At 43.7% G+C, this 25,209-nt stretch overlaps 1 protein-coding gene across 11 annotated transcripts; it reads right to left on the bottom strand.

The window, feature by feature from the left end:
• On the bottom strand, positions 1 to 24,234 carry smoc2 (SPARC related modular calcium binding 2). Of its 11 annotated transcripts, none has more exons than XM_078176212.1 (13): positions 23,546 to 24,234; positions 17,753 to 17,915; positions 15,535 to 15,641; positions 15,203 to 15,302; positions 14,357 to 14,401; positions 12,124 to 12,171; positions 10,240 to 10,314; positions 8,488 to 8,674; positions 7,440 to 7,522; positions 2,396 to 2,495; positions 1,964 to 2,211; positions 1,422 to 1,459; positions 1 to 541 (listed from the first exon to the last, which is right to left on the bottom strand). In XM_078176212.1, exons 1-13 carry the CDS (start codon positions 23,618 to 23,620, stop codon positions 518 to 520), a joined length of 1,293 nt encoding a protein of 430 aa, XP_078032338.1. In that variant the 5' UTR covers positions 23,621 to 24,234; the 3' UTR covers positions 1 to 517. The 11 variants fall into 11 exon arrangements, with proteins under 11 accessions (XP_078032338.1, XP_033469604.1, XP_033469607.1 ...); XM_033613713.2 differs by having other exon boundaries at positions 8,467 to 8,674; positions 12,124 to 12,204; positions 23,546 to 24,089; XM_033613716.2 differs by having other exon boundaries at positions 12,124 to 12,204; positions 23,546 to 24,089.
• Positions 24,235 to 25,209: the final 975 nt, after the last annotated feature.

Here is a 25,209-nt window from a genome sequence, read left to right as displayed (position 1 = left end):
GTATAAAAGAGTTTTTTTTTTATTTCTAATAAACATGAATACATGTGAACATGTTGGATGTTTTTATGATGTATGTTCAGAACATTCTTGCAAACTGCTGTACAAAGCACAAAGAGAGATGCTATAAGTCAGTACATGAGAGATGGTATGGTCTAAGTTATTGGAGCAAACTATCCATATTTCTGCTTTACCATCATCAATGTGAGGAGAAAAGTACACTGGGGGTCGGGGCACAAAAAGCAACATCGAACATGAGAACTTGTACAACTCTGAAAAGTATACTTTTTAGACACACAAAGGACACATACATTGTATGTGTTAAATAATTTTTGCTTGTCAGGACATAAAAAGCTAACTACATCATTCACAGATTCAGCAGTCTGTTTAAATACCTTATTTCTACAAAGTGAATTTACATTTTTTTTTTAAAGTACAAAGTGCAAATACTATGGTTTCCATTATTGCCGATTGGTGAGGGCAGAGTCTCCATGCGGGAGGGGAAATCGCAGATGCTGGCTTAGCCTTGCTTCTTCGAGGGATTCTGTGGAGAGGAAATTAAAGTGATATCAGTTTGACCCTTGTTTTTTTGCACTTAGACTGGCAACTTTTTTAATGACTGTATATCCCTGCCTCGGTCCCCACTAACAGAGATAAAACAATTATTTGCCTTCAATGACATTTTTCCTCAACTCTGTGACTTTGACTACGAACAGCACAAAGCGCTCTTCCACGTACAACTGTAAGCACTGCGAAGCAAACCACAAATTATGTTGTTGGTACTGTGAGGTGGAATTGTGAAACAGTTGTTTTGTCTTTCCTCTTTAGGCTTAATTCAAACACAAGACAGCAAGCATCACACACAATGCCATTGTCAGTTTACATTCTTGTTCCTGGAGGACGGTTCCTAGTACCTCCTTGTAGATGGCATCCAGCGCGTCACGAAAGACAGCAAGCTTTGATTGACTGGGACCAACATGTAGTCTGTCATGTCTCAGCCAAGTCACAGCAAGAATTTATGACTCTTGTCCAAGTAGTATTGACCAGTCATGTTTGAGTGGCATGGAAACGGTTCATAAGGAAGGCAGAACACATTGGCTGAAATACAATCTCAGAACCCATTGTCTGTCATCTGTTGACGATTAAGCTTTATATTAGCTTTTTAAAATTTTATAACACAGCTGTCCATAGAGATTAGCAAAAATGCCCAGTGTACGGAGGAGGAAGTTTTGGCCCAGATATTCACTTGCTACATTGGATCTCCTGAAATATTGGCCACTTCCTTCTGAGGCTTCATCGTCAGACTGATAGCTGATAGGTTCCAAGACTGATAATCGCCTAATCAGACACAGTGACCATTGTAATGGACAAAAATATTGTGTATTCTGAATGATTCAATATTATGGCAGGAGTGGTTTACTTACTAGTTTACTGGAAGATAAACCCTCTCCTGGTTTGGCCCCTGTGAGACAAAAAGTGATAAAAACCTCAACAACCATAATATGAGGTGCAAATCCTTGCCTCCACAAAGTACAACTGACCCTTCAATAAGCACGGCCCCAGTCATGCTGTCCAATCTAGCACTGTACGCAAGTCACAAAGATACCGGAGGCAGATTGAACAATCAACATTCTTAGCAATTTTTCAAACAGTGGGTCATTGATTTCAAACATAATGTAGACAACAGGAGATTTCTTGTTTCTATTCTGTGACCAATTTTACAATTCTGCCAGCTGAAGTAACGATTGTAGTAGCAGATTGTATTAGTTGTATTGTGGTACTATGTTGTAGTTACAGTTGCTATGATTGGACAATTGCTGTTGGGGGGAGGGTATTGTTATAAATTATGATTTAATACTTGTTTACCATCTGACTGCCATGATTCCTGTATTTTATCCATCAATATGCAAGTTAGAAGTTTGGTACAAGAGAACACATTTGGACATTGTTGTGTTGTTCAGCTCACCCTCTTCTTTAGTCACCCCGAGGCAACCCATCAGCTCCTGCAGAGACAGTGCCTTGTCGTTGCTGATGTCGCAGTACTCCACAAACTTCTTCACACACTTCTTAGGCTTGGATTTCTTGCGCAGGAAGCGTTTGAAAGGCTTGATCTCCTTCTTTCCGATGTCTCCACTTGAGTTTTTGTCCAGCTGACTGAAATACCAGTGGACCACCCTCTCCTCCAGGGTGTGGCTAGGGTCGGGCTCAGCCATCCTGAATGACAGATGTCAAATTCATCAGCTAATAATGTCTAAACTGGAGTTCAATCAATTGCTGTGGATCCACCCAAAGCTGGCTGCAGCACAGAGCATTTTTTGTGCCTTTTTGGTAAATGACTGAACCCACTGATGCTCATCAATAATCATGAGATGAACAAATCCACTCCTGAATGTCATACCTTCCGGCAGATGCAGGATCTGTGACAGCGTGCACCATGTCTGTCGACAGCGCATCAAGAACACTTGTCAGGAACTCTGTTTTCTTTGCCCCAGGACAGCCTGGAAAATAAAGCACAGATACCTGAATGAGTGTGTGCGAGCATGCAATACGAAGCTCCAATGGAAGTAAGTGTACACATATGTCAGCGGGCACAGAAAAAATTATCCCCCCATCAATAGCATTACAACAATGTGGAATGCTGCCGTCATAGGTGGCCTAATAAATGTTTGGGGAGGGACGTCATGTAATAGGCAGCGTGGTTTTAACATGAACAGCACATAAAGACGGCAGAGGAGGAAAATAAACCCAAACATGACATTGTCTTTTACTCCCTCTCGTAAAGTGTCAGACCTCCCCTCATCTGGAGGAGGAAGAGGGTACCTGCCAATCATCCTGGAGGCCCCTGAGTGGGTTTTGACAGCTGGTGCACAGAAGATGTTACTGAATATTGTATGTATGGACAAGAGGAACCCCACAGCACCTGCGACTCACCTGAGACATCAAGGGGACCAAATATAGTCCTGACAGACACACTGTTTCTTAGGATTTTGTCTGAGGGATGTCTGATTTAAAAGGTATGCAGCCAGAGACACAACTCAACACTTGATCTCCACTTTTTGAAATGTCACCCAGAGAAAAGACTGATATAATTGGGCCATTAACCTATAAGGTAAAAATCTATCATTACCTACCCAACTAAACCAACAGAGAAGCATTAATGCATGCAGAATGACAGGAAAGAAATTAAAATGAGAGACAACTGGGGAGGAATGACCCTAATGATAGTAATTGTCTGTTTGGCCATATAGTTTTAAGAGTGAGGAGGCCAAAGTTGTTCTCGAAGAGCTGAAGGCTACGCAGGCCTGAGAGATTCCTGGGTCTCCTCAGCTTTCTCACAGGCCGGCTTCCCTCAGCTATTCTGCCTGTGGAGAAGAAGAAATTCTCCACAGTGTGCTACTCTTTTTATGGCCCAGGCCTGCGGGGCCAGATTCTCCTCTGTTGGAGATAATAGCATGCTTTGCTCCTCTCTAACAGGTGGCGACCAGCATCGACGTAAACACCCAGCACCCAGCCTCCACTCGACCTTTCCCAAGTAGCGCAGGGCTTTAGTCGTCTGCACTGGGCCGAGGGTTGAAACATTCACATGTCCAAACTGTTCCACAGTTACATGCTGAACAGACTTGCACTTAAGTTTTAGTGGGCCCTCCCTGGCCCTAGCCCAGTAAAATATCTGACCCACCTGTTAATGGCCAAACTGGTGCCTTGTGGAGCCTCTTGTGGTAAATTAGTCTAGACAGTCATACAATTGCACCCTCACAAGGCAAAGTGTTTTTATCTGGCTTCTGGCTGAAGAGAGATTTGTGGGACACAGTTGGACTTGTTTGAGGCTTAGTGTTTTTCATGGAGAGCGCACGTCCTCCCCGTAATGCTGCAGGAATCTGAGCGTGTCTGCAGTTCATTCAAATGGGAAGCCATCAGGTAAGGCTCCAGTCCCTTCCTCTTGGCAGCAGAAGTTTTTTCTTGTGGGGGCGGGACAGATCAGCTTCTGTCTGTCTGGACCCCATTTAGCTGAGGGGCAGGACACAAATGTTCCTGCTGTCATTCAGAGGAAATTGAGTCTGGCCATTTTCCGTTCACTTCATGGCTGCAGCAGTAAACGACTGCTGTCTTATTCCATAATGATTATAATTATGTAATGCCCAAGTCTGACAAATGGAGGATGGAATCAAGTTGAGAAAGCCTCAAACGATTACATTTTTTCTTGTTGAAAAGCTAAGATCTGCACCACTGTTCATATGCCTCCATCTATCTGCTGCTACTAAAAAGTTGGCCAGTAAGTGCATGTTTGCATGTGTGTGCCCGTGTGCTACTGTCAATAAGAAGCAGTGTTTTTCTATGGAGCCACATGGGGCAGAGCCCTGTCAGCACTCACAGCTGCAGCTCCCAATGGCTGCCCCAATGCTATCCCATGATCCCGCTCTGGGGAGAAAGCTAGCCAAATACTCCGCTTTCCACTCCTGCCCCTTTCAGGGCAAAGTTCTCCTTTCTCGCATCTCGCCCCATAAACCTCTCAACACCAGCGCTTCAACAGCAAATGGGCTGCAGCAACGTGAAGGCAACATTCGTAATTATCCCTGCTTCATACAGTAACACGGTTTACAGCTGTTGACGCAATTGCTCATAAAGAAAACAAGGTGCTGTGTTTTTTGACTGCGTCCCTGTGTATTTTATAATGGGAGACCTGGCTGATATGGTGCAGGTTTTTTTGACACATATAGAATGAAGTCTGTGTACTCGTGTGAGCGTCTGTGTTAGGCGATTGCATGGCTGAATAAGTATATTGTTTTCTGTCCTACTACTATGTGTTTAGGAGGTGTTTGGTTGGGCTTGAGGTCTTTCTCGTGGGATAGTTGCGGCTGTTTTCCAACCCATCGCCACTTCACACTCTCTGCCTTTACACGCACTAATTATTTCTGCTCAATATCTCAGCAATAATATACACCACCAGGGCCACTGGAAGGCAGAGATGAGTAACATTTGTTGCTCTAAGGAGCATTCATCTGTTACTGTCTGTCCCACTGTACAGGAGTCCAGGATGTCAGAGCAGAGACAGAGTGCTGCTCTGCTGCTAAATGCAGCACCTGCGAGCAGAGAGCACAGCTCTGGCCCGGCACGCTGTTACATAAACAGTTGTGGATGGGACGCGAACAGTGGCAGCTCTGTTCATTTGCTTGAGGATTATTAACATGTTTACCAAACCACCAGAAAACAGTAAATTTGCCAAGCACCGTTCAGCTTTAAACTGTGATTTGGTTGTATGCAGCACCTGAAAGCCATAACTCTACTCTGCCCATGATTGGTTTTATGAGGACAAGTCGTGCAACTGCTGATAAAACTCAACTTGTATTTATAAATTTGATGAAAACCAAGGTGGGTAACACTTCATATTAAAGTCCTTGTACTAAGTGTTAATTGATAGGTAATACAGCCCTTATAAGATGCTTATAAACAGTATTATGTGTTAGACTACATACATCTTAGTAATAACAAACATGTTTATTCTTGGATTATAAGACATTTATAAGCACTTATAAGAAACTTGTTTTAAAGCCTTATGAGTTTTTTTTTTTAATTTATTGAGTCTTACTTACTTATGTCAACTTATGTTAAACCTTTACTAAGCTTTTTTGTTGCTTTTTAAAGATTAATATATTCTTTATAATGCATTTATTAGCAGTTAACGCTGCGCTTAACAGTTAACTATGCTTTTTGCAACTACTGGATCTAAAGCAACAATTCCTTATTATGGTTCATAAATCCTTAATTATGCCCTTATTCACAGTTAACAATGTTTTTCATAACTCCCATCTGTAATGAACGCTACATGTAGTCAAAGTTGATAAAATATGAATAAAAAAATTACACACACATGAATACAATGTTTAGCAATGAAGCACAGAAACACACTTTAAAGCAACAATATACATGAGTTGGTATTTGTGATTTAGCACCACTACAGTTTCACGGTGTTACAACACTGTAGTAAATACAAAGTGCACCTGCAGACTTGCAAACTGTTTGTCCTGATGTACACGGTATTTTGATTTGTGATTTTATTTGTGATTTTTCTAACGGCAAACAGAAAACAACAATAATCCGACAGTAAAGTGTACATCCCTGCAGATTGCGACGCAGGCTGTAACCCTATCAGGGCACGCTTATAACAAGGACCTTAATATAAAGCCTTACTGTTAAAACTCAAATCAGCTCAGCAAAAACAAGAGGACAGTTACAAGTTAGGAAACAGTTTTAACTTTTTTTCCACATTAAAATAAGTCATAAGCTAAACCTGTTAAAAATTGGTTTAATCGTTCATGTTTGTGATGCCTTGTGGGCCACCTGGTTCTAAAGTAGACTTTTTTCCTTGATTCTTTAGGAAAACTGGATTCTAGTCAGCCTCCCTCACTTTAAGAGCCTGGGCAGTCATCTTAAACAAGAAAATACATAGTATGTAATTTTCCTCGAAAATGACACATAAGATGATCTGACACTCCATACTGGCAGGACAACGTGTCTTGTTGGTGCCTTCCCAAACCGTTTTGTTGATCTCATACTACTATGGTTAAGGTTGGTTAGGTCTATGGATATGGTTAGGAAAAGGTCCGTGGTTTTGGTTGAATTGAATACTTGGTTCAGGTTTGGGACCGATGGTGGTCATGGTTAAGAGAAACCAACATGGACTGTTGGTGGGACACAGGAAACAAACAGTGGTCACATCAAAGTACAATGTTTTTTGACCCATCCAACCACCGCAACATCCTCCTTTGTCACTTGAGTGTAAACATATGTTGTTGTGGGGCATTTGCTGAAACATGTATACTATGTCTGATCAGGCACCTCTGCTTATTTCTTAAAATCTTCCCCAGAATGATGAGACAAATGATCATTGGTCTTAAGTTCTATCCATTTGTAAATACCACTTGAATAAATAAAATGTAAGTTCTGCAGTTTTACAGAGGCAAGTCCTGGTAAGTAAATATCTACCTAACAAAGCAAACACAAGCTCACCTGTACCTTAGCCCACCACCACCCCCACACTCAATTTACTTATCTCCCCTGTTGTCAGTCTTTCAATCACTACCTGTCTCTGGCATCCTATTATCCATTATCTCTACCTCTCCTGCCTGCTGTTTCTCCTCCATGCTATCATCCCACTACCCACCATCTCCCATGTCAGTCAAGATTAATCCTCCCCCCCGATCCGTCTCTGTCTCTCTGCTTATTGACCAGTGAGGGGCGGTATCTGGCAATCCTCAACTCTTTATCAAGCATTTCCTTGACCAACAGTGCTAATGATGTCAACAAACACACACACACACACACTCGCACTGTTATCACAGCCTTGGAAGCATGGCGGCGGTTGGAGGCTGACTCTAGAACTTCACCATGTGGTCTGAACAGAGAGGGAAAACAGAGACTGAGTCCAGTCTTTAGAGACCTACCTTGGAGATGTCTGCTTCTGTAATGATCCTTAGGTTTAGTTGGGTGGGCCCTGGCATTGCCATCGCATTTTGGCTGTTCATACCTGTGACAGAGAGTACGCCTTGTGAGAAAATGCCAAAGTCATTCAAAGTGAAACGGATAAAAGGGATTGTTTATTACAGCAAACTATCCTCACTGTAAAAATCAGAGAGGGATCCCATGTTTTCCAATTACCCGCGTACAGTTAAATCTCAGGGATTCAAATAATTGTTTTGTGGCAAACCAGAGGCTGTGAATCTCATCCAAAAAGAGGGGAAGGATTTAGGACTGGTATGAGGACAGAAAGGGGGAGGGAGGGTGAGAAAGAGAGATAGAGGGAGAGAGGCAGACAGGGAGCGTGGGACACAAGGAAGCTTTCACGGCCTCCCTTGGCGAGTCGGTGGAGCCTCGATTGCTGCTGTGCGACTGGGCCAAAAGCTGGCCTGGGACAAGGAGAGAGAAGGGGGAAAATCCACGCTTCCATATGTGTGCTAATGTGCTGTCTGGCACTCTGCCTGAAGCCTTGTTAATCTGATACCCAGCCTTGCTGCTCAATAAGAGTGTACCAGTGCCCCACTCTGCCAGCCTGACTGACCTGTGACCTGCCGCACAGCAGACCACTGAGTCACTCTGTCTCATCGGCAATGTAGATGTCTGTCTGCTTATGTCAGACTTATTTTCTAAGCGTCAAAAAGTGGAGCTTACTTTTGTTGTTTGAAAGTTGCTATTTTTCTAACATTTTCTTCCAAATAAAGAATCTTTTATGATGTTTTCATTGTTAGACCTGCAGGAAAGATAATGCTTAACATGGTTCCACAACATTTTTAGTGCACAGAGGGCATGCAGCAAGGTCTTCCAGTTGGACAGCCTCTTTATCAACTGGCCACTCTGCTGTGTTAATGTGGCCAATGATCACTCACCTGCTTTGTGTAACAACTGTCTGGTTTCCTTGTCACAAAGAACCAAGCAATACATTCCAAGAATTTTTGTAAATTAGGGTGAAAGTACCATAAGTGAGGTCTCTCCCACCTGGTGGAGGTCCCAGGTATGGGCCGTCCGGTGTCCACCAGCACACACCAGCAGTAGCCAGTGGAGGGGTGGCACTGGACTGGCTTGTAAAGTCCTCCTTGGGCGCAGTCGGGGACGAACACGGCGTCGTTCTTGTGTTGCCTCGCCTCTTCCTGGGCAGACTGCTGCTCCTGGTCACATGATGAGGCTGGAAAGAGGGGTCAGAGGTTATACGGGGAATCAGTAGAGGTGTCAGTGGACACACACCGCTGGTAAGGACAGCATTCACCTAGGTGGTCTAGACAGACACAGAGTCACTGTGAAGAAGAGGGTTTGTTTAAAGTTAGGAAGTCGCTCCTAATCAGATCTGGCTAACACATTTTGGATTTATACAACATTCAGTATGTTTAAGTTAATTTCTTTATATAAGCCAAATGCATGCACTGCTCTCTCATCACAGTCTAAGCATTGCTACGATATTCCTGAAGAAGAGGAGGAAGTTGGAGCGCTGGAGAAGACAAAGGGGTGGAGAATGAGTGCTCAGAGACAGTGTGTGCAGACTGCTATATCAGCCCCCCCGTGGCACTGTTTACGGACATTAACGGGCTAATGACTGAGTAGAGCTCCCTGTGCCCCAAGTTAAGTAAATATTTGGACACTCAGCTGCCCTCTGTGGATGTGTGTGACAGAGGGAGACACAGACAAGACAAAAGCAGAACAGTGGTCAGTTGGGCCTATGCCTTCACACACACTGACACACTAATGCAGGGTACTGTAAAGTACCAGGAATCTATATGTTTACATAAATTTCCGGGGAAAATGCTTCATGATCCTTTCTTTTAGCCGTACATACAGAGAATGTAGCGGCCTCAATGGGAGAGAGACAGGTTTTGCAGAGCCTCAGCAGGATCTAATCAGACTTGTTTCTGTGCAGCAGCCTCCTTCTCTGCCGTGCGGCTCTCCAACAGAGATTTGAGCATTAAACTCAAGGATGAAAGTAGAACTCTTCTGGCCATGAGGGCTTTCATCGCCGACCTCTCCCTCTCTTCGCTGCTCGCCTCCAGGCTCGGAAGCTACTGCGGGATTATGGATATCCCTTTTCTTTGTTTATTTTCATTAGAGATCTTTACCCACACAAAAGAGACCAAATGAAATGCCTCCCCGCTTTCTCAACCGACTCTCTTCGCTCCAGTTCCTCCGTATGGGCTTTCTTTGTTGGGGCGGGTGTTTTTTTTTTCACCCCAATACCCCAAAGAGCACATGGTAATCAAAACCATCAATGCTGCATTTCTCAGGCTTTTTTTATTGGTTGTAAATTATGATAATGGGATTCACACAGATGCACACATGCACACAGGCTTCTCATCTCTAGGCGGGCCTCAAAATAGCAATGTTTTATGCAGAAAGCAACTTATTTTCCCCAAAGAGCAAAGAGGCAACTGATCTGTACAATAAGATAAACGCGCATGTGTGTAAGAGGAGGCCAGAGCGGACCAGCCAGAAGAATAGGAGATCCTGTGTTTGTGCCATGTGCTGATAATTACAGATACGCTGCAATGCTAGGAACCACAGAGAAGCAGATCCTCAAAGCCTGACGCACCCCAACACCAAGATGTATTGGTTTCACAACCCACCATCTGTCCTTAAAAGACAGGAACAGCCTCAAACCACGATTGCTCACACAAGTAGGAAAAAACACAGAGCGTGCTTTCAGTTGAGGTTTGCAAACACCCGATAGCCGTCATTAAAGAAAAAGTGGTCTTTGAAACTCACATGGCGCTCTGGTTCTATTGTTCTGACGGCTGCGAACCTGCTCCGTCCACAGAGTGGGGTACTGGGAAATGATGTCTGAAAGAAATCATCAAGACAGCTTTATTAGCTTCAATAGAAAACACGCTCGTATATCATCGGAGCCAAACCTGGTGGTTCCAAAACTCACAGACTGTAAAATGCACATCAAGGTTATCGTATCTCAAACTGCAGGAGTGGAGGCAGACAGTAAATTGTATATGACAGCTGTGACCACAAATATAGCTGCAAAAAGAGAGGTACGTTAACTACGAGCCTCCCACTGTCATATCAAATGATTGCATTAACATGAAATCATAAAACACTACTTCTTTTACAATGTAAAAAGTCAATAAAAGTGCTCAAATGCAACATTGCAAAATATGACTGTCTGCTTCTCTTCGCAGTGACAGGTTGTCTGTATCAAAATAGAAATGTAGGAAGTTCTCTACTATTTGGAGTTTAAAGCTGTAGTTGGTAACTTTCATAAAAATAACTCTGTCATATTTGCTTAAATTGTCATTATATCCACACGGAAGTACACAAGGTAGATAATCTGTGAATCTCTGCCCTCTCAAATTGCTTCTCATGGCATTAGGGAGATTAAAAAACAATCAGAGCCTCTAGCGCAGCTGTCAATATTGTCAAACACTGCTCATGAACTGCAGTCAAACTAAGCAGCACTGATCAAATATGAATCAAGAGTCTGTCACTGCATTAACCATTTTTCAACTTAAATGTTTTCAGGAACATATTTTAGTGTACTGTTTAGCTGTAAAATGAGAAAGTCGGTCTGGCCGGTGGGCAGTCTTTAACATGGCGGCCAGGTCACAAATGTTCTCATTTAACAGCTAAACAGTACACTGAAATTTGTTCCTGAAAACATCTGAGGTGAGAAATAGGCGATGCAGTAACTGAAACTTGACACAAATTTGATCAGCGCTGCCTAGTTTGACAGTTTGACTGCAGTCCACTGAGTGAATGCAATGATTGACAGCTGCTTTACAGACTCCTTGGCTCTGATTGGTTGTTTTTAGTGTGCTGTGGTAGATTCTAGCAAATGCCGTTAGAGGCAATAGGAGGAAGAGGAAGAACATGATCTTTTTCATAGACTTTCTGTCTCATGTAATAATTTTGGATGTAACAACTATGTTACAAATATGACAAAAAGTTATTTTCATAAAAGTTACGAACTGTAACTTTGAAGGGTATCACAATATAAAAAAACTCACAGATGTATCAGCAGCAACATAAAGTAAATGTTGCAGCTGAAACTGGAGCAGATACTGGGTATTTTCATCTATGTAAAGCAACCAGTAACTAGAGCTGTGAGATAATTTAGTGGAGTAAAAACTACAACATTTGCCCTCAAAATGTGTAGAAGTATAAAGTGAAGTATCTTGATATTGTACTCAAGTACAGCAATTTAGTATATGTACTTCTGAAAGATGAAAAAACACATTCATCTTTCTCTTCAAATGAAAAGTGAAATTCTTACGCAATGAAACACAACCTTGCTCTAGTTAACATCCAGGCACTTTGTTGCTGGATTACTTGATCTGGTATGACCAACAGCTTACGGAGGCTTAAGAGCAAAAATGCAACTCATGCTGAAATTGCCACTTTAGCTTTCCTTTATATAAACATCAAATCTTAGTCATCTTATCAATTTAAAAAGGTTTCACTATCTCATTTTCCCCCTGATGACCTTTTTGAAGCGTGATGCTGTAACTGCTTCATGTTGCAGGCTCCTTTTTCCTTTTAAGGATGTTTAGAAGCGACGCTTCTGAGTCAGTCAGTGGTGTGTCAGTAAACACAGGAGCAGTATCAAACATTTTTTTACTCACAGTCTGACGGATAAGAGCTCACCTTCTTCATCACCAGCAGGCTGTGGATCCACCACTAGGCCAGTCTCATCTGCATTTAGAATGGAGAATATTTGCAAGGAGACTACAATTACGAGAGTAAGCTAGAGAACACTTAACTATGTGAGATTTGCACGTTGCCCGGCTAAGAAAGATGGAGGCAGAGGGAGAGGTGAGGAGAGTAAGAAAGAGAGAGAGGGGTGTGTGTGTGTGTGTGTGTGTTGAAAGCTGAAGGAGGTGTCTTCCAGGTAGAGAAGAGAGGAGGAAAATCACAATATAGTGGTCATATATTCCCATGGTTTCACTTCATGCACCAAGGGAGATCATTATGCTATGGAGGACAGATTGAGGTCAGTTAAAATGAATGTAAAGGAGATGAGCAACAGTTGTCCCTGATGTTCTTCTCCATTCTTCCATTGCCTACATCTGAGTTATGAGAGCTGTGTGAAGATAGGAGAGACACAAGAGGTGAAGAATGCAGTAGCCAAGTCTGAGACAAACCAATTAACAGTGGGAGAATCAAGCTCAGTGTTTGTTTGGACTCTGTTTGTTTGATTTGTGGTAGGAGGGAGACAGGGATGGAGGTCTTGAGCCGCTTAGGGTAAAACCACGGCCGTAGGTGTGGTTAACCTCAGTGTAGGTCACTCACTCTGCTCACAGTAAAGCTCTGTTAATGCATGAGTCAGGGCATCTCTGATGGGTGGCTCCACAAACAGGGATTAAGCTTAAACTTCTTTTCTTTAACAATGAGTTCTCCATTGCAAAATCAGGATTTTACATTTAATGCAAGTGCGTTGTGCCAGCCATTCATCTTCTCAAGCATGCTTGGTGGTTAAAAATACATACAGTCAGTGTGACTGACTGAAGCAGGCATGTTATTACTGTGCTCACTTAAGGGATGGAAATGCCATTTCAAAAAGTGTATTTATGATTCGGATTTACGATAAACCACTAATGACCGATCTTTACTTTGCGGCCTTTTACATGACTGTAACACCTCTTTTAGCATCTGCCAGGAAACCCCCGCGCTATTTGTGGTCGTACGGCATTAGTTTAACTGCTGTTTGTCCATCGTCGGCTGCATATGATTCCAGCATGTGAATGAATTTGTCAAGTCAAGCACCAGAAATGGGTTTATGGTAAAGCATTTGGTGTTCAACATTACCAACAGTCTGATAAGAAAAGCACAGCAATGGCTGCTGTGAACTGCTTAGATACTGATGGGCTTCTGCTGAATCAAAATATTGATGCAATCACTGCTATTTTCAGCGCTGGCACACCACAAATCTACAGTTTATTCTGCCTTTCACCACCCTGTTTATCCAACCAGTTCAGATTGAACCACAACCCCCTCTCTTCCACCTCCTTCCCTCCCTCTTTCCTTCTCCCACCATCTCTCCTCCTCTCCCAAATTTTGCATTCCCACTTGATCTATGTGTAATGAGTTGGCCGGGTTCAGACAGACACTATACCCAAGACTGTTTGTACACACATGCAAACACACACACACACACACAGACAATCACATAAGGAATCGATTGGAATCAACCCAAATTACAGTTTTTCTTTGAGAGCCTTCAAATCACATGAGTTAAACAAATCATCTCTTACAAGATGAGCGCAGATATAGAGAGAGAGAAGATATACAGTATCTGGAGTGGAGCTGAAGGAAAACTTAGTGGTTCTATATCTGGAAGAGGGTAGATGTTGATGAGAGACAGAGTGAAAGTAGGTTGGAGGATAAAGTGTGAACATTTCCTTGTATCTTATGTCACTGTTGCTGAAAAAGAACCAAGACTAAGTGAGATCAGGTTAGAGAAGAAGAATGAGAAATCCATTTTCCTCCATTCTGGCTGCTCCCTGGCCATTTGGCTGCCTGGTTAGGGACAGCAGACGGTTATAGGAGCTGTAGCTGCTGGCGTTGTGCATTAAAGCTCACCACAACCTCTCTCCTTAGACTTGTTACTCAGTAACAGACTGCTTTTATATCAGCCTCCAGGCTGCTCGCACTCTCTCAAATTGACAAAATATTAGAAAGGCAAGCCTTAACAGGCGACCCACCCTGCACATCTCCGACACAGATGCAGGCAAACAGACAGAGATACAAATGAATACACACTCACATGTACATGCATGCTTAGATAGGTACACACACAGACAAACACAAAAGCATGCATGCACACATAAAGGAATCAATGTGCCTTTGAGAATTAATTTTTCTTGAATTAAAGTCTCACCTGCTTTACCTGGCTCTCTTGTAGTAGCTCTCTCTTGTTTTGAACCTGAAAAGCATATGATCAAATAAATTAAAAATTCACCACCAAACACTTTCTTCACATTATTCACTACAATAAAAAAAGTATAAATATCTAGCATACTTCAAGATTTTGGCCTGAATCTTTGACTGAACAGCCACCAGACACCACAGTGGAAAACTCTTCTCTGCCTTTTATTCTCAATTTATTTGAAGCGTATCCAGTCGCTTACACACTGCATGTCAATGGAGATGTATTTTATGACATTTCTACGGTTCATATACACAGCTATGACTAAGCAGCTGGCAGTAACAATACAACTACTGCTGCTACTACTGGAGCTTTCTCGCTATTGAGACAGCAGCAACTTCCGAGGCAGCCCCGTGGAGACGCACAGGGAGGACATGTGGCATTGGTTATTTGATTGTTTGGCAGACGCCATCCTCCAAGAACACTTACATTCCTTACAGTTTAACTTTGTTGCTCAACTCTGCAACAGGGATTTTCTACTAGGCTTATTTACACACGCAGCCCCGGGGCTTGAGCAACGCTCAGTCCTCGGGTGGCCCTCAAACCCTGTGGCCGTCAGTCCAGTTACTGACCACTTTCCCACAGGACTGAAGATTACACCCCCCGCAAACATGGAATGTCTTTTTTTGCTGTTTTGAGTTCGATTTATCATCATTGCTTCACAAAATTACAAAAACCGCATTCTGGTACAAATCAGCAATTCTATTTTTGTTGTTTTTATGTCATACAGCAGGCGTATTACAAAATGCCTGCAAATACTGTATACAGTATAAGACACATTGCTGGGGTTTTACCCACCTTGGCATCGAGGTTTTTTATTGGCCACTGCTGAGCCACTGATGGGTCTGCCATTGGGGGTGACACACCAGCAGTATCCAGTGTAGCTGTGGCACTGAACCTGTAATCAAAACAGCATGTAAACACAAAGTCAGCACCAGCTAAACAAGAAACCTCTAACAATGAAATGTGGATAGATAGTTTTAAAAAGGTGTTAACAATTAAATTCATGCAGGAGAAAAGAGCAATTCTTGCGAAAAGTGGATGCAAAAGTTAGTCTTTTCTACTGGGGCCTCCCTCTGCTAGAGCCTTGCCTCATATTCAAAAGAAGTATCATTTATGTTTTTTGTTACCTCGGAATATGTGCCATCAGGGTTGCATACAGGCACAAAGACCTGCGGGAAGAGCTTCTTGGCCTGCTGCTCTGTGTATTTCTTTTCTGCTACACATCTGGATGTATCTGAGGAGCACCACAAATCACCAGAATCACTACACATCACAGAGACCCATGATTCAACCCACAGCTCAACTATTTTCTTATGCTGCAAAACTATGAAACCGACATACTTAAAAAGTCAGCAGAAGATGTTGAATCTCACAGATGATGAAGAATGAAAGAAAAAAATGTAGGCAGAGAGGAGAGACAGAGGGGAAACAATTCAAGACATTTCGGAAGCGGCAGATACTTGTGTGGCTGGGAATAGAACCAACACCCCCGGTCTTATTAGGAGCAAGTCAGACAAGCCTGCACAGTGCCTGGTGGTAAAGCCATTACTGAGCGAGGCAGCTCGTGCTGCTCCTGTAGAACATTCCAGTCACCCAAGAAAAGGGCTGATGCACAGGGAAAACCTGACCCTTCCTTAATGTCTCCGAGTCTGTCTCACTCTCCTCTTAAACCTCGACCGTCTCCTCAGTTCAGCCCCAGCTGTCCTCTAACTATTTGTTGATATAATGTGGGTCAGCAACTTTTCACCTATGTGCACCTCAGGTCTTTTCACATCTCTCTGTCAGAGCAATGGCTCACTCTGTCATTCCAAAGCTGCTTCATCTCACCTGGCCAACAGTACCAGCTGTGCAAACTCTCAGGAAATGTTGGGCAGCGATGGGTTTGATGGTAACTCGGTGTGACAGATGGGCTGCCATGCAGTGCCTCACTAGCTGGCAGGTTCAAATCACATCAAAACAATGACTCATGCTAAGTTTAAAAACGTTCACCAGTTTGGTCAGGAGGCTGCATGTCCCTGGCAGGGCTTACAGTAGATTGTCCATTAGACACATGGAGGGGAATGTGCACTGGTTTCTCTTTAGTCTCGTTTGTGTGTGTGTGTGTATCACTGTCATTGGCGAGGAGAGGGGGCAAGACGCTGGATGTTCCGGATGAAGGAAAACAGCAAGTTGAGGAACTCTAAAGTTAGCTTCAGTGGAAAAACCCAAAACCATCGTCCTTCTCCAGGGGGCTCCGACCAAAAAGCTGACTGGAAAAAATGACAGGACACTTGAATCATCTGAGCACAGTGATAGAAAACAAATGTGGTGCCAGTCTTACCATCCTTAAACACAATCCCATCTCTGTGCTTTTAGGCCAGACCGACCCTCTGGTTTATTTCGGCTGCTGACTCGGCTGCTGCTGCTGTGTCTTTCACCCCGGCCGTCCAGAAGCAGAGGGGGGTCCGAACTCTTATAGACCCGATGTTATTGACGCATACAATACGACTTTCATGGACTCTTGTCCCTTTCAGCTTCCTAGCTGGAATCCTCTATTCTGTGTCCCGGCGCTGTCCGCCACATCCAGATGTCCGCTTAGAGACGTTGCCATAGAGACCCAGGACGGGCATAAAATCGTGGAATGCTTTTCCATCATATGAGACTTCTTTTAAGCAAACCCTTGTGCTCACGCTCCTTGCATTAGTGTTCTAATATTGTAATGTGTAAGAATGGGGCATTGTCCCCAGGCCATAGAGCGATGAACTAGCAGCATAGAGTTAGTGAGTGGGGCGGGGTGAGAGGGTTCGGGGCTGCAGCATTGGGGTATATGGGTGCTTCCTTCCAACAACGACTAACAATGAGGGAGTCTGTCAGCCGCCTGACTTCATTGGCTCTCCTTCCCCTTTCACTTTTCATCTCCAGTCTTCCATCAGTCACATACATACAGCTTTACATCTAGTATGATGAAAATGAGACCATTAATTCTTGTCAAGATATTTCATTCAAATGCCTTCACCTCTGCATAATAATTTGATCTCAGAGAGCTGAAGCCTTTCCCTACCATTGGTCCAATGATAGGTATTTCTGTGGTAACAAAACATGAAAACCTTAAACAAAAATAATTTCCACTAAAAATTTAGCATTTTGACAAATTAAATTTCGTTATCAAATGGTGTGAAATTGTGAAACCAGCCAGGGAGCAGCAACCCCCCACCCACCCACTCTCACTGTGTCAACCCCACTCGTCCACCCAGCACTCAAAGAATCAATTATGCTGAAATGAATTTAACCCACAAGTTTCTAATGTGACCCCCTCTGTGTATTCGAGAGTGCCAGGCGGCGCTGAAGCGTGACTCATGACCTGACCTTTGCATGGCCCTCGGATGACCTCCAGCTGAGGGTCGCGGCACTTGGCTCGGAGGAACTCGCAGCGAGATGTGAAGGTCCTGCCGTCGGAGGCGCACAGGGGTTTGCGAGGAGCTCCGCTGCATTCCATGTTGCACTCCTTATCCTGATCCACCCGCAGGAACTGCAGCAGTGAGAAGACAGGAGATAAGATGAGAAAACTTTTGCTCAATGAGCCATTATTTTGAGAATTGATGAGCTTTGCATCAAAACATGTAAATCTCCATAAACAGGTGTGATTCTGGGGGGTTTCATAAAGACTGGGGTTGGAGCTTGTGTAGGGTCAAATAAAAACAGGCTACCACACCAAAAAGTCATTTGCAGAACAGGTGTTCACTGCCATGCAAATTGTTAATTCTGTTTAAAATTCTGTTTATCAGGAGGTTCATGAGCAAAATCATTTGATGAATACACTGGAAAGCACTGATAAACAGTGCAACACACAGACACAAATATGAGGCAGTGTCACTACAAGCCTGTCAGGGTGCAGCCATGCTTTGTCTTTGTCTAAAGGGCTGGAGAAGACTTGATTGACGCTTCCTTTTTTCTTTGTCTGTGCCAACACCTGCACAGGTATTCACCTGGAATCACTCATGAGGATGTTTTACTCAGCCATGAAAAGAGAAACAAGGACGAAGACTCTTGGCTGAACGCATCGGATCACCTGTGTCAATGCCACCATTGTATCTGCCACCGTGGTATGAAACCCCCTCGCCAGGCCGCACAATGGGGCGGCGGCGATGGTGAGGGGGATGGCAACAAGCTGTGACTGATACAATGAATGAAAAGACAGTGAATGATAAAGTGGCTGAATAAACTAGATGTCAGGGAGCTTTGTGCTGCTACAGTGTGTGTGTTGGGTTTTCATATAGTTCGCGTGATTCATTCAGTTCTGTGGAATAATGACTTGGGTTGAGTGGAAAAAAACAAACTCTAGATCCATGCCTATGCAGGTGCAGTGTTCAGTCAGTCGTATCAAAGATAAATACCTCTCTAAATTCGTTTTGTCTTCTTATAATGAAAATATTTGTAGATATGAAACACTTTTTCACTCACTTTTACTCTTTTGTTTTGTGCTGTTTTGTTCAGTTGTCAGTGGATGCACGAATATCCAAAATCTGTCTCAATGCCCTCTCTGTTAACTATTCACAGACAGAAACTTTCCCTCTTTCACTAACACATACACCCACACACACTTGAAATCTGTGGCACAAAGCAGAGAATCAAAGCCCTCAATTAAAGGAAAGCCATAAAAATCTGTTATGAGTTATCAAAAGAAAGGCAAGATAAAGAGCAAGAAGAAAAATCACACATCTATGAGGAGGGCGGGATGATCACCAATAAAAAAAAATGTTGTGTCTGACATCTTACAAATGAAGTGAGAGGTGAGGTTCGGTGGCAGCCTCCTGCATTCAGACGAGCAGAGCTGCAGGGCTGCATGCACCTGGAAGAGGGTTGGCAGGGAAGGCAGAATCGCCCTGGGCCGGGGGTGGTGGGGGGGGGGGGGGGGGGGGGGGGGGGGGGGGGGATACAGCCCACTCTGTCAACCCTGCTCATAAATCTTCCCGGGGGGATCAGAGAGGAGAGGCCCGTTCAAACACATCGGAAGAGGAGCCGCGAGGGAGGGAAGATGAGTCTTTGGATTGAATGAAATTTTTCAAAAACCAAATTTTTTATAAGTCCTTTCTTCCCGGGCTTTTAAAAAATGATGTGTTGTCATGAGAAGAGAAACAAAAAGTATCCTGACACTGCAGAGCTGTTTGCTTCACAAGAACATCCTGCGTCCAAATCTCAACACTCATCCTTCATCTTTCTAGACAGAAACATGGCGAGTAATCCCTCTTCCTCCTTTGGGAATAACAATATGAATGGTGAATACTGTCTATTTCCAGTGGTTAAAGGGAGCTTATACAGAGCTGTATTTATTTTGGGCAATGCAAGACTAACAGTGTACTCTACATATTTGTATCAGGAGCAACACAAGTGAGATGACAGGAAATGAGGGAGAGAGGTACTGTAGGAATGTCACCAGGGACACTGCAGTTCATGGTTAGTGCTTTAACCCAGGGCCACCAGAGCACCCCAGATTTTAGACATTTTTAAGTTTCTGAACTGCTAAAAAAATTGAACAATCTGAGAGGTAATAATCCTTTTAACTTCCTTATTAAGGCCATAATCTGTAGTGATGGGTCACAAGTTGACATTGCATCACTTTAAGAAGTCACAGGCCAAAAAAGGTTGGGTACCAGTTGCCAACAGTTATGCTGTTTTGACACAACTGGGAGGATTTGCCATTTTATGTTTCCTCTTTACCCTTGTAATCCCTGAAGAAACTTCCACTTCATATTGTACTCAAGAGGGATACTCTGGTTCTCTTTCTACAGCTGCTCATTTCTTTGCCCATTTCTTTGTTTAAACTGGAGCCCCTCCTTGTTAGTGTCTCAGAGTTTCTTGGATTGTTTGTATTGTTGCATCTAACTGACAGTCTCCCGTCGGTCGCCCCCCCCCCCCCCCCCCCCCCCCCCCGCGTCCTCCCACACCAGTTTGGACATCCCTCTGCGGCAGTGACCTCCTCTCACCCTTCACTCTGTCTCTCACAGCTCACCCCTTCACATAAAGTCCAGCAGGCATGACGGGCTGGTCTGAGGATGGTTTTTGCAATGACCACAACCTTCCAAAGCCAGTAACTGCTCTGATAGTGTCTGAGTGCACCCAGCCATGCTTGGTGGTGGACCGCCAGCCTTGCCACGACTCATGCTGGCCACCCCAGTGCTCAAACTACACCAGTATTATCAGCATCAAGCCAGCAGACTGACAACCCAAACTGAGTCATTCAGCAGCCCAGCATCCTGCTAGATGTCCGCTGTACACAGCACACAGCAGAGCGCCAAGTGCCCGCAAGTTTACGATAAAGCTCCAAGAACACAGCGTGGAAAAACACAGCTAGCCATGAAATCAGCCACCCATGAAATCAGCCACCCAGATTCACTATCAGACATCCAAGTGTTTATTTCAAAGTCACAGTGGGCCACACTGAAGGAGGAGAACAAATAAGATGTGAAAGCCAGTGAGAGGAAGAAGCATCAGAGACTGATGGTGTGTTGAGGTCCTCTTCCTCTGGTGCACTCCTAATGGTAGTTAGCTGTCTGCTGCAGATCTCTGTGTGTTTGGCCTGTGGTGATGGATGGGCGAGGCCGAGGCAGAGCCCTGACATTCCCCTGATGTCTCATTCCAGCCTTTCCAAGCCGGCACCATCATCATGCACAGCAACACGTTGGAGAGTGATAGATGGCCTCCGCCTCAGCTACATGCAGCACAAGCTTCCACCCTGATTTATCATAAAAGGAGACTCGTACAAGACAGAACACATATTGTGACTCAAATCCACTTATTGCTCAAGTTCTTTTCTTGTCTACCTCCAGACAGCTGGCTTTCACTATCTGTTTTTCTTTCTCTTTATTTTGCTCTCTTTCCTTTCATGATTTCCTTTTTTCTTTGTGAGATCTCTCTTGGAAGATGCTTTTTGCATCTGCTCAAATAATACAAGAGGTTGGCAAAGGAACAAGAGACAGGCGAGAGAGGGCGAGACTGGCGGAGTGCAAGGGAAACTTTTTTTTCCAAGACCAACCAGCATACAAATCCAATCCTATTACCTCCCCCTGATTCTGCAGCATTGTGGGACTGAATGGAGTATGGAGGAGGCGAGCCTCCAGCAGAGAGCACATTGTAGGCTGATAAGGGCCCTCTGACTGGGAGGCCCCCGCTTCCAGCGCCCCGAGAGGCCCCTCACACCACGGCCCCTCAGGGTCAATGGGGGCCCCAGCTGAGAGCCGTGGCAAACGTGTTAAATGGCCATGGCGGGAGTTTCCTGCGTGGACGCAAGGATGCAAAGGGGATCATTAGTTTCCAGCATGGTGGAAAGGGAAGACAGTGACAGCCTTTAACCAGGCTACTAACTCAATCAAAGGAAAAGGCACTTAATTGCTGTGAAAGTTGTTAAGAAGAAAGGAGGTGGTGTGAAAGGCCACTGATAGTCAAGTGACAAAAAAAAATCTCTCTCTGAGCAGGTGCACAATTTTATGAAAGCATAGGGGTCAATGGAGCCCATATGTTATACTAAAATTGCTTTCAGGTTTAAAATGAGGCAGCCAACGTCCTATGCTCCCTCATCTTTTCACACACTATTTCATACTTCCATAAACCATGGAAAAAGTCTGCCTCATGAATAACCTGGGCAAATATCCCATATATTTAACTGCCTGTTTGACCTTAAATATGCTCAAAATATCACATGGAGACATTTTCTTGAAACCAACAATAACCTCTCCTGTGTCATCCATACAATAAGCCATGAATCACTTACGAAGTCCTGTCAAAGGACAAGTAGTGCTCCATGTGCTATTCCAATAAAGACAGTCTAATGAGCCACAGTGGGGAGGTATGACACAGTTACCACTGAAACATGCAATGAAATAGAGAAGTTTCTCCTTCTTACAGTCAGACCCAGAGCAGAGTGGATTCTGTGTCACATCCAAACACACAGTTGTATCAGTGTAACCTTTCAACTGCCGGGTAAATATTACTACCCATGACATCTCAATAGACAATTATTCATATTCTGTACTCATATTCTATATGAGTAAATGTGTATATCATGGTGAAAAATCAGGGGGAGCATCTGCTCAGTGCAACACTTCCTCCCACATTCCACAACTCCATAGTGCCGTCAGGGAGAGAGGATCTCCGACCCCTCACCTGCAGGTTAACGACTCATGGCCATTTGTTTCCAATTGGATATTAAGGCATCCTCACCCGCACCATAAATAATGGTGCTGGGGGAGGCGGCTGTCACATCAACCTCTAAATCAAGGGGTGAAGCCTCTGACAGTGTACATTCCACTTTCTATCATTCCTCCTTTAGCACTGTACCTGCACTTGATCGTGGCCATGAAATTCTACTCAATTAAAGATGCAGTTTAAGGTCAATGGAGAGCTGCTGTCCTGCTTCTGTAAACATTGCCATGTGCTTTGATGCAGCAGACCTGCTCACACTGGCAGAGTAACCTCTACACAGCCGCTGGCATAACAGAGTAAACAGGACAGAGAGGCAAGACAAGACGCTGGCAGGCAGGTAAAAGCGCTAAAGGCATACCACAGTGGTGCTGCTAACACACCAATCAACTCCCCAGAGAAGAGCCAGCAGCTCTGCCATGTCAGACACACTGTGCAGAGACCCTGAAACACAGGGATATGGAGTTTACACAGCTCACAGAGAACACAGAGATCTATTTCCTAATGCAAATCTCTACCTGGTGATCCATCAAGTTAAAATCAATCTTAAAGTCAGTCTGAATGTGTGCAAGGTATGAAACATACTTAAAAAAGTCAAAGCTGCATCTTTTGAAATGAGATTATCAAAAAAGCATAGTGTCAGCATGGGCTATAACATTGTTAAGATGTAAAATGTATCACTATGTTTATTTTTTTTTTTCAACTCAAGTATTTTTGATGATTAGATGAAAAGCTCAAAAGAAAGAGATAAAGGATGATGACCACCAGTCTCATGATCTTACCGACTTAAAAAGATCTCTTTCAGAACTACATTACTGAGTTAAAAGAAAGACTTTCCCCAAACTGTGCCCTTTTGCTCGAATATTACGCATGGAATGCACGAGCACATCCTTCACTACAAAACTTTTTTTTATGAGTGGATATGAATGAGATGTATTCTGAGAGTTATGTGGCTCTTCCTACCGTGAGAGCTGAGAACTTCTGAGCGCGTCCAGCGCACAGCAGACAGAGGAAGACCAGCAGCGGACAGACGCGCATCCTGACGCAGTGTGGCAATAAACTCTCCAAATTACGCACGGTCCAAAATTTCACCTGGACTTCACCAAAGCACACAAACTATCTCTGGGAGACGTTGAAAGTGCTTTTAAAAAAATCCACAGTAGTCCTTGCGAAAAAATGTCAGTGTTAAGTAGGGAGGGGGTTGCTGGTTTATTTCACTTCGTCTCCTTGGTTTCGTCTGCCAAAGCGTTGGTGTAGACACTCTCCTTATTTCTGGCAGTGCGATAAACCCCCCGTGTCCCTGACCTTTTCCCCTCCCTCGGTGTCTCTTCTCCCTTTTTCCCTCTCTCCAATTCGACTTCTTTTTCTCCACACCCCCTCCCTCCACACTTGATTTTGTCGACTAGATCCCTTATCGGATGCAGGCAGTTCCCTAGCCGGTGGTAGGTAGGTAGGTAGGTGTAGGTTTAGAGGGACTCCGTCTGCTGCTGGTAGCTGAGGCAAACACGTCAGGTATTCTTGTCTTTCACCTTTTTTTCTCTTTCACTTCTCCTTTAAGACCACAGCAAGAAATCCCTCTTTTCACAGGATGTTCAACTGGCAAAGAGAAGAGGGGATCAGACAGGCTACTGTCTGCTGGGAGGGTCAGCAAGAACAAGAAGCAGTCTGCGCTCAAACTTTCATACTGCTGGACACCCCCTACACACACACGCACGCGCGCGCACACACACACACACACACACACACACACACACACACACACACACACACACCCACCCTTGGGATTTTCTCGATTCACTCTCAGGTTATACCATTTCCAAACTAAAGTTACACCATGAAGTTCTTCAAATTAACTCATTACACAAACGTAGGCGACTCAGTCTTGTAGTTAAGTATTAAAGCGAAAATAATTTAGCAATCTGTCCTTTTGATTAATTTAAATCATGTATTTTTTACGCAAATAAGTAGACGCGAAACTCATCTGGAATATTACATGAGTATGATCAATACTGATGCCTGATTTGGAGGGACACGATCAACTTGGCGTTTATGTCTTGATGCTCTTGACTAAATTTTGGACAAGTCCGTGGCCATGTAAACCTTCTCCATTGGAGACAGCGGCACCTTGCGACTATAATGCCACCTAACGGTATTCACATGTAGTTACAAGCTCTCACAACCCACTCGCTGTAATGACCTCATGTCAGTATCACCCATTTTCACCCTTGTATTTACTGATTAGTAAGGCCTATACATGTTCTGCTAGCTGCCACGCGAGAAAAAGAAATCAGTGTAACGTTATAACGTTAAAAGTTTGTTATAACAAGATGTTGTTCACATTATAACAAAATGTTTTCACGCTATTACGAAGTAGAGACAGAAAACAATGTACCTTTTTATGTACGTCTCATGCTAAAATGTGTTAACTTATTGATATGACATAAAACGTTTCATGATAACTTATAGCCTAATATGAAACATTATAAGCTATAGGGCCTAACACAGACTTAGGTTAGAATTATTCAGAAAGCAAAACAACATGTAGCACACAGAAAAGAAAAAAAACAGGTTATGGTCGTCAAGCTAACACATTAATTAAGTAAAAAAATATATAAAGAGACGTACCT

This window comes from Epinephelus lanceolatus, chromosome 17 (assembly GCF_041903045.1).
Source record: "Epinephelus lanceolatus isolate andai-2023 chromosome 17, ASM4190304v1, whole genome shotgun sequence".
NCBI lineage: Eukaryota > Metazoa > Chordata > Actinopteri > Perciformes > Serranidae > Epinephelus > Epinephelus lanceolatus.
The sequence above is the reverse complement of the archived record's forward strand: the minus strand, read 5'-3'. Positions and strand labels throughout refer to the sequence as shown.